The sequence below is a fragment of the Sphaerodactylus townsendi genome, linkage group LG05, assembly GCF_021028975.2.
Source record: "Sphaerodactylus townsendi isolate TG3544 linkage group LG05, MPM_Stown_v2.3, whole genome shotgun sequence".
NCBI lineage: Eukaryota > Metazoa > Chordata > Lepidosauria > Squamata > Sphaerodactylidae > Sphaerodactylus > Sphaerodactylus townsendi.
The window spans coordinates 60,137,441-60,153,217 of record NC_059429.1 but is presented as its reverse complement, the minus strand read 5'-3'; the positions used below and the strand labels follow the sequence as shown (position 1 = coordinate 60,153,217).

General features: G+C 45.2%; 1 protein-coding gene across 1 annotated transcript in view; it reads left to right on the top strand.

The window, feature by feature from the left end:
* The first annotated feature begins 8,835 nt into the window (after positions 1 to 8,835).
* ROR1 (receptor tyrosine kinase like orphan receptor 1) overlaps positions 8,836 to 15,777 on the top strand; it is a 204,264-nt gene continuing 197,322 nt past the window's right edge. Inside the window, exon 1 of the mRNA XM_048496938.1 lies at positions 8,836 to 9,080. Coding sequence (XP_048352895.1) covers positions 8,978 to 9,080 — 103 coding nt within the window. The 5' untranslated portion in view covers positions 8,836 to 8,977. The remainder of the gene's footprint in view (positions 9,081 to 15,777) is intronic.

The following is a 15,777-nucleotide window of genomic DNA, read 5'->3' as shown; positions in this document are numbered from 1 at the left end:
CTTTCCCCCTCTCTTCCTTTAGAGAATGAAATGAAATTTAGACAATGGGGACTGAATGTCTTCTCTCTGACATTTCTTTTACACAACTAGGACAATATTCTAAGGCATCAAATGCCATAGGGAGCCATATGTCCAAATCTGGTGGCAATCAAATAGGCAGACATCTGATAACTTTATCGCTGTTATTTATTAGATTAGATAGCTCTGGCTTGCTGTTTAAGTAGAAAACCTTCTTCTCCTACTACAAATAAACAGAATTTAAAATTCTCATTAAAACTCCAATAACGAATACAGCAATAATTCCTCGCATAACTCTTTTGGAAGAATGATACCCCTCATCAAGATACAGAACAATGATGGAATTATTCTCTTACTTTCAGAATAAATATTGACGGCCATACTCAGGCATGAGAACATATGTGTGTAAATTTTGTAATCCTGCAATTTAAGATGGGGTGGTTCATTAGGTGGCCTTGAGCCAGTCACCATCTTGCAAGAAATATGGTGATCTACTTTACAACATTGTTATGAAGATAAACATCACAAAAATTGTCAAGAGCTTTGAATATTATGGGTTGCATGCTGTTCATTAGTGCTGGTGTGAAAACAGTACTCAGTGATTGCCACCCATTGGTGATATTGTTGCTGATAATAATAAGACTGATAATCCTACCTTTAAAGAAAAGATTCAGAGTTGAGTAAATAGTTAAATGTGCTTGAATAGCATTCCATTTAATCATATATGAATTTTCTTTACAATCTAGGCCTTATGGTATAGGCCCATGGTGGCGAACCTTTGGCACTCCAGATGTTATGGACTACAATTCCCATTAGCCCCTGCCAGCACGCCCAATTGGACATGCTGGCAGGGGCTGATGGGAATTGTAGTCCACAACATCTGGAGTGCCAAAGGTTCGCCACCACTGGTATAGGCTATGTATGGGTGGCATGATCCATGTACTCCAAATCTGAAGTACTGAATACCTAAAATTGGATATCAACTACCCAAGTATGTGCACTTCATGTTTGTGGTTCCTGCCCAGCTTATTTCACTAATGCATGTTTAGAAGGTGATTGCAAATAATATACATTTATACCCCAATGCATGATTAATATTTATTAATCAAAGCATGCATACCCTGCCTTCCCCCATGGTTCAAAGCAGCATGCAGTACACAATTAACACCTCAATCCTTCTCAGCCCATTCAAACCTATTGATTCAGAATGTAAATTTTTCAGGATTAGAATCTACCTTGTTTTGGAGACTATATAACTGATGTTTACCCACCATTTCTTGAAGTTGGTGTCCTGGTTCTTAAAACTATAGGCAATTAATATTTTGAGTGTATTTTTAAACTGATTTATTGATCTTAAACAGGTTTTGAATTTTCTGAGTTTGCTATCAAAAAAGCCTAATATCATTACCACTACTGGGAAACTTGTTGGTTTCATTTCTTTAATTGTATACCATTATGTAGATACAGCTGAGGTTCACTGATAACTTAGTTCCTGATTAAGATTGTCTAGAAGAACCCAATGTAGTTATTACTGAGTTGGTTTTCAGTTAATTTTGTGGACTTCTAGAGCTATTTGTTACTATTCAGAATAATCAGGAGGTTTTCATGTGAACCTTTTGTGACTTCATACTGCACTTGTTTGTTAATAATCTTCTGCATTAGGTCTTTGACACATTATAAACATGCAGTTGTTTCCATTAGCTTTCTAGGTTTTCAGTTAGCAGATACAAGTAGGCATTCTGTCAAAATGAAGGGACTAATAGCACGTAGTACTCCAAAGAATGAACCCTAAGGTTTTTTTAAAAGCAAGAACTATGTCGGATTGTTCCCTAAATCAACCTCACATGGCTTCCTCCGTCCGGCACAAGATGCCAAAAGTGTTTGCCAGAGTGTGAGACATGTTGCCCCAGATGTCTGAAAATAAAACATGGTATTGCTAAGATAGACACGTATTTTGGAAAGAAAACACAGGCATTTTTGTAATGTGATGTTACACAATGAGTCTTTGCAACCAAGAACTGAAGCCGATTTCTCACATTACAACATTTGCTTTCACATCCATCTTTGCGCTAACTTTATTGTGCTTTCAAATTATTCCCAGACAACAGGCTTCATTGTTATCACTTAATTAAAAAACAAATTGTCTATAAGATACACATTTTTCCTGCGAGAATTTATTCATTAAGAATATCAACTACAACCCTTTGTTCCAGGAAAAAAATGTTGCTATTCAGAAGGCTGTGGCTTCTTCTGCATAGAGTTGAACTTCTGATAGTTTATCAGACCATGAGAGCTCAGTAAAATCTGTCCTAGGGTTTGCCTTTGTCTTACTCTTGGTTATTCTTTGCTATTACTGAGTTACAGATACCTGATCTTTCGGTCTGTCTGTCTCTCTCTCTCAAAACCCCTGGCCCCGTTTTTCTTCTTTCTTCTGCTTTTCATGTTTATTCTATTTTCAGTCCTTCCAATGTAGCACACCACAGGCTTTCTGATGACTGAGAGTTAAGGGGAAAATAGCAAAAATATTTGTGTTGACTTCAGAATGCTGCAGATTAAGAGCAGATGTATTCCCAAACCATGTGTTTTAACTTTCATTGATGTGCTCTGAAGAACAGTCTCTAAGCCAGGAAGTATATTGCATTTGCTAATTGTGGGTAGTTTGGCAGATGGGCAGCTAAAACTAATGTTTTTTATGTTTTATTACTGTAAATTATTTTGTTCCTCCTCTCAAACTGAATATATCTGGTGCATTTAATGTATAAATCAGCTTTATGTTACACTGCTGTTGCATTTTCCAGCAGAGTTATCATAAAGTCTTCAGACTTCCTGAGTTAAACCAATGGATGGAATATATTCTGCAGCTTTTGCTGCGTCAATGGTGGCTACAACAACAGACTGTCATAAAAACCATTCTCTTGCCCACTGACCATGCCTAATATCTGGAGCTCAGAGAATCTTAATTGCATGAGGATTCGTGGGCTAAGTTGCTTGCTTTAAAAAAAAGAGAATGTGTTATTTATATCCTCTACATAAGTTAGCCTTCCCTATCAAAGAGCCATGTAAGGTTTTGCCTAAAGATGGCAAACTGAGCTCACTTGTTCAATCTTGTGCCACTTTCTTCAAGTGTAAGTTATTTCTTTACAACCAGAATTGTCCTCAATCAGCCATATTCTGGTTTCTGTATTAACAGCAAGTTTAGTTTACATTCTGATATGGGCAAGTAAACCTGATATGGACAAGTAATACCTATTTAAATAGGTATTAGTAAATAGACTGTACAAGCAGAGACCTGCAAAGAACTTGTGGGGAAGGGATCCCTTCCCTCTCCCCCATCCCTTTTCTGACACGCATACCTCTCTTTCCTTCTCCCCCACTTCTTGCCTCTTTCTTTATGTCCCACTCCTTATGTCACCCCCAATCTCTGTTGTCAGCTGTGGGAAGGGAGATGACAACTCCTGTGCCCCTGCCTCCAGCTTTACCAGCTCAGGAGGGTGGGCAACAACAACTCAAGTAGCCCCCAGGCTTTAACTTTGCCAGCTGTGGGGAGCAAGGATTCTTGTGCTACCCCACAGCCTCCCCCTTTGCCAACTCGGGGGGGGGAGGAGCAATGATTCCTGCACCCCCTCCTCTCACTTTGCCAACATGACAGGAGGCAGTGACAGCTCCCACACCAAATGTCCCAGGTGCCCACCATTGGGAGCGTAGAAAAAAATGTGTGCTCATTTTTTTGTATTTTTAGTGTTTTTATGTTGTTGGCCAGCAGGGGGTGCAGTTTTAAGGCTAGTGGCACCAAACTTTCAGGCTATTGTCAGGTGACACTCCTGATGATACCACCCAGGTTTGATTCAGGGGGTCCAACGTTATGGACACCCAAAGGGGGTGCCCCCAGCCCCCATTGTTTCCAATGGGAGCTAATAGTAGATGGGGCTACCCTTTTGAGGGTCCATAACTTTGGACCCCCTGAACCAAACTTCACTAAACCAAGGTGGTATCATCAGGATAGTATCCTTCTGATTCCAACCAGGTTTTGTGAACTTTCCTGATGATGCCACCAGGTTTCCTGATGATACCACTCAGGTTTTGTCAAGGGGTCCAAAGATATGGACCCCCAAAGTGGGTGCCCTATCCCCCATCCAATGGGAGCTAATAATAGATGGGGCTACCCTTTTGAGGGACCATAACTTCGGACCATCTGAACCAAACTTCACTAAACCTGGGTGGTATCATCAGGAGAGTCTCCTGAAGATAGCCTACAATTTTGGTACTGTTAGCTTAAACATTGCTCTCTGACAGGCACCCTCAAATTTTCCCCATGTTCTCTCTTTGAATCCACCCCCTTTGGAGTGGATTTAAAGGGAGAATCTGGGCTCTCTAGATTAAAAAACAATGAAAGTATTGTTGAAGGCTTTCATGACCACATTCAACAGGTTGTTGTGGGTTTTACAGGCTGTGTGGCTGTGGTCTGGTAGATCTTGTTCCTAACATTTCGCCTGCATCTGTGGCTGGCATCTTCAGAGAGAAGTCTGTTATAAAAGAAGTCTAGACACAGTGTATAACAGACTTCTCTCTGTGATACACCTCTGAAGATGCCAGCCACAGATGCAGGCGAAACATTGGGAACAAGATCTACCAGACCAGGGCCAAGCAGCCTGGAAAACCCACAACAACCAACATTGAAAGAGATGCTGTTTGGGGGGCAGGTGGGGAATCTACCCTGAAACAGCATCACTTTCAATGTTGTTTAAACTAGGGAGCCCAGATTCTCCCTTTACAATGGATTTAAAAGGAGAATCTGGGCTCTCTAGGAGAATCTGGGCTCTCTAGTCTAAACAACATTGAAAGTGATGCTGTTTAGGGGTGAATTCTTCCTTTAAGGGGGATTTTAAAGAGAAGCAAGCCTTTATTGGCATAGACAACAGTACAACAATAATAAAAAACGGATTAAAAAGCATATACAATACAGGAAATAAATGTTAGGTCGAAGGAAATCTACTGGCGTTTAGTAATTTCCAGGAGAAAGTCTGCCACTCTCATACAGAGAGAAGGATCAGGGTTGTCCAACAAGTAGTGTAATCTAATTAAATCGGGGAGATGGGGTAAATGTAAGGGAGTAAGATTCACATACTTGGATCTGATTTCCTTGAATCTGAGACAGTGTAGTAATTGGGGGGCCAGATATTCAATTGAGCCATTGTTACATGGGCACAATCTTTTAGCCTTTTCTTGCTTTTCTTGCTTTCTTGCAGCAGTGGCTTAGTGGCTAAGAGCAGTGGCTAAGAGCAGATGCACTCTGATCTGGAGGAACCGGGATTGATTCCTAGCTCTGCCGCTTGAGTTGTGGAGGCTTATCTGGGGAATTCAGATTAGCCTGTACACTCCCACACACGCCAGCTGGGTGACCTTGGGCTAGTCACAGCTTCTCGGAGCTCTCTCAGCCCCACCTACCTCACAGGGTGTTTGTTGTGAGGGGGGAAGGGCAAGGAGATTGTAAGCCCCTTTGAGTCTCCTACAGGAGAGAAAGGGGGATATAAATCCAAACTATTATTATTATTATTATTATTATTATTATTATTATTATTATTATTATTATTATTATTATTATTATTATTATTATTAAATCTGCTATGTAACAAGGCAGAGGGCATAACATTAAACCTGGCGAGCATTATGGCTCTCCTTTGAACAGGGTTTTTTAAGCAATACAGGTAGTGTGTCAAGTGGCCCCGTTCAAATGGGAGAGAAAAATACAGGGGGAGCACGTTTTCTTGGCTGCGGTGATTAGGGTAGAGTTGACCTTTTAATTTCCTATAAGCTTCTGAATAGGACAAAGGGCAAAGTGAATCCACTGACAGTCCAATAGAGGCCATTTTTTCTTCAATTATGGAAAACCAGGGGTTGGAATGGGTGTCAGAGAGCAGATGGTGGACCAGGGAGGGATTTAAAAGGAGAATCTGGGCTCTCTAGTCTAAACAACATTGAAAGTTATGCTGTTTTGGGGTGGATTCCCCCCTTCAAAAATAGCATCACTTTCAATGTTGTTTAAACTAGGGAGGCCTGGGTGTGTTCAGATTTGTGTGTTGGGGCATGTTCTATAATGTGATGGTGAGTTTGAGATGACCTTGGGGAAAAAAGTTGTTTGGTCATGGTGGGGGAGGGTGGCCACCCATATTGGGGGGGGGGGCAGCGCACAACTCAGATTTTGCCCCAGGCTCCATTTTTCCTAGCTATGCCACTGCCATCTCCCCACCTGCAGCTTTGCCAACTTGGAGGGAGTTGCAATAACAATTCCTGTGCCACTCCCACCTCCACTTGCTGCCTCAGCAACTGAAAGAGGAACAGAGAGTAAGGACTCTTGCTCCTTTTCCTGCCCTCCTCATCCTTCTCTCCTCCTACCTTGGAAGAGGCAGCAACTTGCCCAGCCGCCTAAACAACAATAACAGCCACCCTCCTGGCATGCTTGTTTTTTGGGGGGGGTTTAACCCCCTCTTGCCACTTCTTTGAGTTTTCATAATTTTATGCAGGCCTGGGGGATCCCCCAAGTTTGTAGAAAAAAAATGACTTCTGTGTAAAAAGCCCTAATCCACAGGTTTAAGTATCCACATAAACCTAGTAGGCTCACTTGCCTACTAGAATTTAAGACTCTATCTTAGATTCCAGCCACAAGTTGAGAATGTGGGATCTATTGGAGCCTTATGGAATGACGGAACTATCTTCGCGCCTTTCCCCACTTCCCTTAAGCCCCGCGCTACTCCAGGAGAGTAGCGCAGGGTCCCTCGGCACTCCCCACTGAGAGGGGCAGCGACAGCGCAGCCGCCCCGAAGCTGCTGCTGTCGCGCCCCTCAGCACGCAGCATCCCAGGCGCTCTTCGCAACTGTGCCTTTTGATGGCCCCGTGCAGAGCACGGGGTCGTGGGGGCGGCCGGGCGCGCGCCTGGGATGCTGCGTGCTGAGAGCAGTGCACGGCATACAGGGGAAGGACGAAAGTGGGGAAAGGCCCTTCTACTATTTCCTTTTATACCACCTACTAGATGCCAATTAGAGATTCTTCTTTTTTACTTCTATGAAGTTTGGGCTGTCTATTTGTATTCAGTCAAGTGTAGTCATACTGCTAAAGTCTGAACATATGTAATAATTTTGTAGGATGTAATTGGTATAATTTTACTCCCAAAAGCAGCATACATTTTTACCAATGACTTCCATTGAGAAGTGATTTGTAATTACCGGTATGCATTTTTCCATCCATATTTCAGACTGAGACTGAATGCGAATAGGATTTAAATTGGTAGGAACTATGGAGCAGTCATGATTTGGGGAGGCCCCTAGCCATGCCATTCTCCTTTGTAATAAACAAATTCACATTTTTCAAAACCAGTGAAATTGAGAGCTATTATATACCAGTATACTTGACAAACTGAAGACATAAAACACACAAACTCTACTCATAAACCTGTTTAATAATACATAAATCATGTTATTTGGATGGGATTTAACTCATTTTAGAACTGCAAATGACAGAGTTTGAAAACTAATGCAAACTTTCCATCTGTACAGCCCTACTAAGTTACAGCTATTGCTGGCACTGGCTTTCCAGTGTGGCAGTACTGACTGCAGTCCAGAATGCAGGGCTCTAAAATCAGAGGAGAGACATATTACTGCCTTGACATCAAATCCTGTAGCTTTGAAGCTCAGCTATCAGATGTGTGGTTATCAGTAATGGAGGAAAGACATTCTGTATATGCTCAAATGCACTATAATGTATAATATTACTGACAAGATGCAGACCTTTGCAAAGAGGCAGCCACTAAGCAGCAGCATCAACAGCCAGTCACTAACTGTAATGGTGGAAACAGCGGTTTTCAAGGCAAGAGATGTTTGGAGGTGGCTTGTCATTGCCTGGGTTGAGAGGGTTCTGAGAGAACTGTGACTGGCCCAAAGTGGAGGAGTGGGGAATCGAACCCGGTTTCCAAAATGGAGTCCACCACTCTTAACCATCACACGGTGCTGGCCCTTTCCCCACTTACCATAAACCCCACGCTACTCTCCTAAAATAGTGCGGGGTTCAGCTGCCCTCCCCACTTCAGGAGCGGCGAGAACGCAGCCGCCCCGATGCTGCCTCTCTCGCGCCCCCTGGGCACGCGCAATTCCTGGTGCCTTTTGAATTGCGCCTTTTGACGACCCCACGCAGCGCGGGGTCATGGGGAAGCCAGGGTGCGCGCCAGGAATTGTGCGCGCCGGGAATTGCGCACAGCAACCCTCGGACAAAGGTGAGTGGGGAAAGGGCCACTAACTAGTCATCAAAAAACAGAAGGGCTGCCCCTGTCTGAAATTCTAGACATCAGTGCTGATGAAATGTGCATTTGCCATGGGAAATCTTTTAATTAATGTTCAGTGGTAGGCCCTAGGATTTTTAAAAAAGTTTTTCAACAGCCATATGGGTCCACACAAAATCCAAGACCAGGAACAAAATATGTACAATACCTTTTATTATTGGTATTTACTCTCAACTGAAGTAAGAATCAAAACCAGGTGTTGCTGGTGAATCTGTGTGAATCCTTATTTAACTTGACCCTGCTCCTCCCTTTTTTTCTAGTGGGACTTACTCCCAAAGTAGCTGTACGTGAAGGGCTCGTCATGAGCTAACTTTGGACGCTGGACATTATCCAAGGAAAAAGCATACTTTTGGCTCTGCCTTTTTTGTTTGTTTCTACCGGGACGCGGCCAGCTGGGGGCGCTGGCGAACCAGGCAAGACTGCCGCCTCCGGCCGGCGGGGCTGCCTCAGCCTGGGATAGGTCGGTCTGAAGCGCTGGGAAAGTGACAAGCCAGGAGGCTGAGCAGGGCCGGAGAGCGCGCGGCGGCGGCGGCGGTTCGACGGCCTGGGCGGGAAGAGCCCCTGCAAACGCTGCGGCTCCGGAGCGCTGCATGGTGGAGTCGTGAGGACGGACGAGGAGCCGGCTCAGGAATGCCGCGGCAGTTCGGGCCGGGCGGCCGAGAGAGGAGCCCTTTCCTGCTCCCGCTGCTGCTGTGGCTGCACACGCGGAGCCTGGCAGAACCCGCCGCTCAAGGTAAGCGAGGCCCGACAGCGCGGCGCCTCTGCCCCTGGCAGGCGGAGGATGCGCCGGGAGGGCGCCCTGCCTTCGCTGCCTTCCTGCCCGGCGCTGCTTCGGGCTTCCCAGCCTTCTGCCTGGAACAGAGTGGTGGGCAACGCCGAGCGTGCGAGCGCCGGGATCTAACCTGAGCGGCAAGCCCCGTCCAACGCCTGGGCGCATTTCCTTGCACGCGAGTCCCGCGAAGTTGAACGGGGTTTGCCGCTCAGGTTGCATCCTGGCGCTCGCACCCCCGAAGGGGTCCCGTTGAGCTTTCGAGTGAACGTGCGCAGAAGCGGGCTTCGCCGTGCGGTGAGCGCCAGCAGCGTGTGAAGGACCACTGAATGCGTGCACCAGGCTATGCTGCCCTGACTGAGAGTTCGCAGCTGCGGGGCTGTCCCAATCGGGCATTCGCGAGCGTGGTTGTTAACGCGTGCTGCAGAAGCGCTCGTTAGGCGAACACCCGAGGCTCAGGCTGTTTGTGGTCCTTACTGGGGGAGATTTCGCTCATCCCGCTGTAACTATCTCCTTAGGACAGAGGATCCACGTTCGTCGGGTTAGCCACAATAAAAGCAAACCCTGCGAAGCATCCATTTCGCTTTTCCAAATCTGGTGGGCGTTGCCCCGTGTTAAAAGCGTCTCTTTTCTAAATCCAAATCTGAGTTGAACAGGTTTTTGTTTTTGTTTTAAAAAAGCAAGCCTGTTGTTTTTAGAGAAACCCTCTACATATGCTCAGGAATATTCCACGGCTTCTTTACATGCCCTGGCGTGGGAAGAACCGAATCCAAGGCTCAACTTAGGAACCGGGATTCAGACAAGGAGCTTGGCTATTGAGCTGCAGGGGCCTCTCGGCCTGTCTCGCCGCGATGGAGCCGCTGGACTCCGCAGCAGTCACGGAGGAGCTGGCGGCTTATTCTCTCCCGCCCCATCGGATTCGGTTTGTTTTGCTCGCTCTCGTGCCAAAACTGTTGCAGGAAGCAAGCGGGCCTCCCTCTCCCCTTCCCTATTTTTAGCAGCATTTGCGTTTTGTTGAATGAAATCTGGGGTTGAAGCGGGAATCTGAGTAAACAAAAGCTTCGAGCCGCCCAATTGTTACTTTATCGCTTCCACATTTTGCTGAATAGCGTGGTAAGATGCCTGCGTTATGGCGACGGCATCGGCTAAGCCAGAGGGTCACTTTTTGTTCGGGAAGGCTGATTTGTGGGATTCCCCAGCGCCCGGACTCAAGCCTCACCTGAATTAGCTTCTCTGAATGTTTCCATTGTGGTGATGCCTTTTTTTTTTTTTAAAGTCAAGCTGGTAAGGCAAGCCCAGGCAGTATTAATATCTCAGCGGGAAACCTCTAGGGTTTCCCTCTGGGACATAATGAAAAGGAGAATCAGTTGCTTCAGTGGATTCCCTGTAACTTTTCTTCCAGGAGCAGATTGAAAAAGTTGATTGAGGCCGAGGGCAGAGGTACCAAAGACTGCGTTAAGTCAGGGACTGAGCCACTGGCTCTCCCCATAGACAACGGTGGTCCCTTCCTGGGCTGCAGGCGTGTAAAAATGTCCAAAGGAACTCTGAGAAAGAAAGAAGTGGTGGTTGTATAGCTTGTGGCAGAGTGATCATAATTATGCATGATAGCAGTAGTTGGCTGGAATTCTTGAAAATTAGATCTCTGCTGGAGACTGCATGTCAGGGCGACCAGTCAGTGTGGATTAGCTGAACCCCTTGTCTTCATCTCCGACTGGGAGAACCTAAGGATAATGTAGTCTTGTTGAAGTAGCACAGACCTGGCTGGCTGACAGACTTTGGAGAGCCCCAGAGGAAACTTTTTTCAAGCAAGCACCTATCCCTGAATAATTAGAAAAGAAATGACCCAGACAGATTAGTACCTGCAGTTGCTCTCCTTTGTCTCTGCCAGTTGTCTCTTCCCTCTGTTTTTCTGCAAAGTCCTTTGGGCAGACCCTTCTCAAATATAGTATTGATGGTATCGTATTAATAAAAATAATTATGTGTGTTTTTCTGTATATGCATATGGGCAGTGGTTGGAGGCTGCAAGTGTGGTTTATAAGTCTTGATGGCTCTAGACTTGGTGATTGCGTGTATGACTGGATTTCAGTAAAAAGCATGATTTTCCCCCTGTTCATTCCGTTATCTATAGTGTCTCATTCACACCTACAGTTACCAACAAAAACAGGAGAGTCTAATGGCTTATTTAGTGCCGGCTGATGTGCATATTATATTTACTTTATTGCGTCATGGTTAGTTGTCATTTTGCCTACAATCTACGTAAGATAGGTGGACTATAAGTGCAGTAAGTAAAGGTTCAGCTGGTTCTTGTTTAATAGTCATAATAAATCCATGGATGTAAACATTTAATCACTGTTGCAGTCATCAGCAAACATAAATGTGTGAACATTACGTACACTGTAAACATGGGATGTGCTTCCGAGTAAACAAAATTACACTGCAGTGAAGAACTGAAATAAGTACAGTCTTACAGCAGGATTGATTTGAAAAGCCATCAGGGAAGGATTTGGCAGAGAGCAGCACAACTGTCTGTTTTTGAGTTATGGTTTTGTTTAATTATCCAGATGTTAAAGTACAAACGTAAATATCTTTACAACTTCATTTTTGGGATTATATTTATATAAGCATGGTTGTGTAGTACTTTTGGTGCTTAGACATTATATTTTCAGGAAAGATGGACTATTCTGTTCAACTTTGGAGAGAAAACATATTTGTGGTAACAAAGTTTGTTGGACGAAGGGCATTTCCTGTTCTGTGACCAACTGTAAGAACTAGCTATGTTGTGATTATGTAATGGATCTTAATTTTATAGGTCAAACTAGGAAGACTGAAAGTGTTTTTTTAATGGTAAACTAACAGGGCTAGAAACCTGGAGGCCTGTCATCAAATCTAGTTTGCTACAGCTTCTCATATGACCCTTGATCCAAGGACTGCCATCAGGCACTGTTATGTACACTCATGATAGCTGTCAGCCATTTTCCCCAAGAGGTACACATGAAACCACCTTATATTGAATCTCATTATTGGTCCATCAAGGTCAATATTGTCCAGGGTCTCGGGCGGAGGCCTTTCACATCACTTGCCATCTGATCCACTTAACTGGAGATGCTGGGAAGTGAATCTGGAGCCTTCTGTATGCAAAGTAGGAGTTCTTCGGCTGAGTCATAGCTCCTCCCTTCTTTACCCCTCAGTCCAAGTATGAACAGCAACAGGGAGACACAGTGTGTGCAATCCAAAATGGGCAAATGACACAGAGAAACAGAAGATCCTTCAGGGAAGACTCTGCCCAGACTTCTCTTGACATTCTCACCTGAGGGAAGGAGAGGAAGGAGAGTGCCCTTTTCTTGTGTCTTGGCTTGTGCAGGAGTGGTTCAACTGACATTGTTGGTCCTCCAATCCTTGCCCAGTTCAAATTTGCAATCAACCAGATCTTTAGGATATTTTTGCTTGCCTTTTGAAATGCAAGATTAAGATTGCTTTCCATATTAACACCCACGCTTTTCTAAAATGATAGTGGCTACAAACATTCCCATCCATTTATCTGGAACTGAAAATTTTACAAAATGCAAATTAATCAAGGCTCTATGTTCCAGTCCTAACTATTCTTTGATCCTTCTGAATGTTGGAGTAACATAGTTAAATTTGAGCTGCCAACATCAATATTTAGGACTCAGGTGCACAAAACTAAGCAGTGTTCAAATTAGCGGCAGTTGATAATGTTTATAATCTAATTTTATTCTGAAGAAGTCTGTGTGGTGTTCGTGAAATTTCCCATTTTCTCACAATAGTCCTTATGATGTGGGAATGTGTATAGCTTGTCCAAGGCCACCCAGAAATTGTTGCACAATGTAAATCTGGCTTTGCTAATAAATATATTCTTGATAGGAAGCCAAGCCAGTCCCACTTTCCTGATGAATGCTATCTCCTTAATGGCCTCTCCTTGCAAACAATGACTGTTGCACTTACGCTTGCCACAATTACATGTTGGCCTAAACATGGTAATGTGTGAAGTGGCTCCCATGGCTGAGTAGAGCTGTGAACATACAGCTGAAACACTCCACTGGCTATCATTTTTATCCTTTTAGAAATACACCGTTTTTTAATCATAAGTTTCATACTAGGGTGTAAGTCATAATAGTTGAAAGGTGATGAAATAATCTCAGTGAAAGTGGAAAAACTGATCTCTTATTAGGAGCAAGGCATAGTTAATTATAGAAAACGGTACTGGTCCAGTAAAATTACATCTGTTCTTTTGGTGTGGAAGGATGGGTAGAAGATTACTTTCTTCAGCAGGAAAAAGTTTCCACAAAAAAAGCAAAAAGGGAAACTTAAAAGGTAGGATTTCATTCTTTCTTAAGAATACCTTCTGTGGAATTTTAAGTCTCTAATTTATCTTTCTAACGTTTTAAACTTTTTAGTTCCTCTTTAGATAATGTTCTGCTATGTCTTTCCAGTTTATATCACCATCACACTTCTTTCAAAATATAGCAGGCTGTCTGTTAAGAGACTACTTGGATAGTTTCCTTATAATTCCGAACATTCCTACCTGTTTTCTTCCAAATTTGATTGCTTTGTAAAACATTTTCAAATTTGACTGTTTCTCTTTTGATATTTGGCCAAAGCAAGTTCCAAAAATGATAATGGCAGTAAATATTTGACATAAGTTTCTGGCTATGGAATGAATTGATCCTATATTTATATATGTGATTTTTCTAGAAAAAAATTGCAGGAGGTTAAGAATAAAGAGGTTACTTTGTATTTCTGTCCTAAAACATGGGATGGAACATGAGGCAACAATACACTTCCAACCAGTCAGCTTGTAGGACTCACTTCCATCAGTGGAAGTCCTGTATGGCAATTGGTTGGCAGTGCATTCCTCACAGCCCAACCAGTCCCCTATCCACCTTCCCCCGACTAAGGAACAAGCTGGCCTGCCAAGACAGCAGCAGCAAACTGCCCTCCCTGCTGGACCCTACAGAAGCCTCCCTTCGCCCTCCCTCTTCCACCCGCGAAGACTACGCTGGGACCGGTGAGGCATCAGTGACAAGCCACCCTCCCCATTGCGTCTGGCCCAAGCCTCCCCATTCTCCCACTCTCTCCCACCCCCCAAAGACCAAGTTGGGCCCAGCAGGGCATCAGCAGCAAGCTGCCTTCCCCACCGAGCCTGGCACAAGCCTCCCCATTCTCCTGCCCGCTCTTTCCCACCTCTCCTGCATGACAATTGCCCCCCCCCACATCCCTTGGATCCCAGCCAGCCCCCTGCCACCCTCCTCCAGAAGCAACCACTGCCGCTCTGCACTTCACCCCTGCCACCCCAGGCCTACCCAACACCTGTGCCAAGCACAGCCCCACCCCATCTTCACTTACCAAGGAGCCCCTGACACTCTGGTGAAAAAGTTGAGGTGAGGCTGGAGAGGCTGGTGGTGGGTGGGGTGTCTCCAGGGCCACAAAGTTCTCCCATCAAATCCCGGCTTCTGGGCCCAATGGTGGCAAGCTGGCTGTGCCCACCAGGTTGTGGTGGGGGGAAAGGAGCAAGTGGACCCTGTCCCAGCCATGGTTAAAGTGGAGGGAGTTCAGAAGGGGAGGAGGTTGGGAGGAGGGAGGGGAATAAAAGGTGGAGACACTGGCGTAATGCCCATTGGGCAAGGTGGGCAGCTGCCCAGGGCATCACCTTGTGGGGGGCATCAAAATGCTGGGTTCGTTTTTGGGTATTTTAGTGGTTTTCAATTTTCGGCCTGCAGGGGGCGCAGTTTTTGGGCTAGCGGCACCAAAATTTCAGCGTATCATCAGGAGGCTGTCCTTATGCTACCCCCAAGTTTGGGGAGGTTTGGTTCAGGGAGTCCAAAGTTATGGACTCCCAAAGGGGGTGCCCCTATCCCCCATTGTTTCCAATGGGAGCTAATAGAAGATGGGGGCTACACGTTTGAAAGTCCATAACTTTGGCTCCCCTGAACCAAACTGCACCAAACCTGGGGGGGAATCATTAGGGCAGTCTCCTGATGAGACCCTGAAAGTTTTGAGACTGTGCCTTCAGAAATGTGCCCCCCCCCCAGCCTGCAACCCCCATTGACAGCAATGCAGAAAACTCAATGCAGAACAAAGATTCTTGGGCAAATTTCTAGGATGTTCCTGCATGGGGTGTATTTTTGGATGTATCGGCACCAAAATTTCAGGGTATCATCTGGAGATGATGGCACCCCCCAAGTTTGGTGCAGTTTGGTTCAGGGGGTCCAAAGTTATGGACCCTCAAAGGGTAGCCCCCATCTCCTTAGCAAAGAATGGGGGATGGGGCACCCCCTTTGATGGTCCATAATTTTGGACCCCCTAAACCAAACTGCACCAAACATAAGGACAGTTTCCAGATGATACTCTAAAATTTTGGTGCCGATACATCCAAAAATGCGCCCCATGCAGGAACATCCCAGAAATTTGCCCAAGAATCTTTGTTCTGCATTGAGTTTTCTGTATTGCTGTCCATGGGGGTTGCAGGCTGGGGGGGGGGGGGACATTTCTGAAGGCTCAGTCTCACAACTTTCAGGGTCTCATCAGGAGACTGCCCTGATGATACCCCCCAGGTTTGGTGCAGTTTGGTTCAGGGGGGCCAAAGTTATGGACCCTCAAACTGTAGCCCCATCTCCTATTAGCTCCCATTGGAAACAATGGG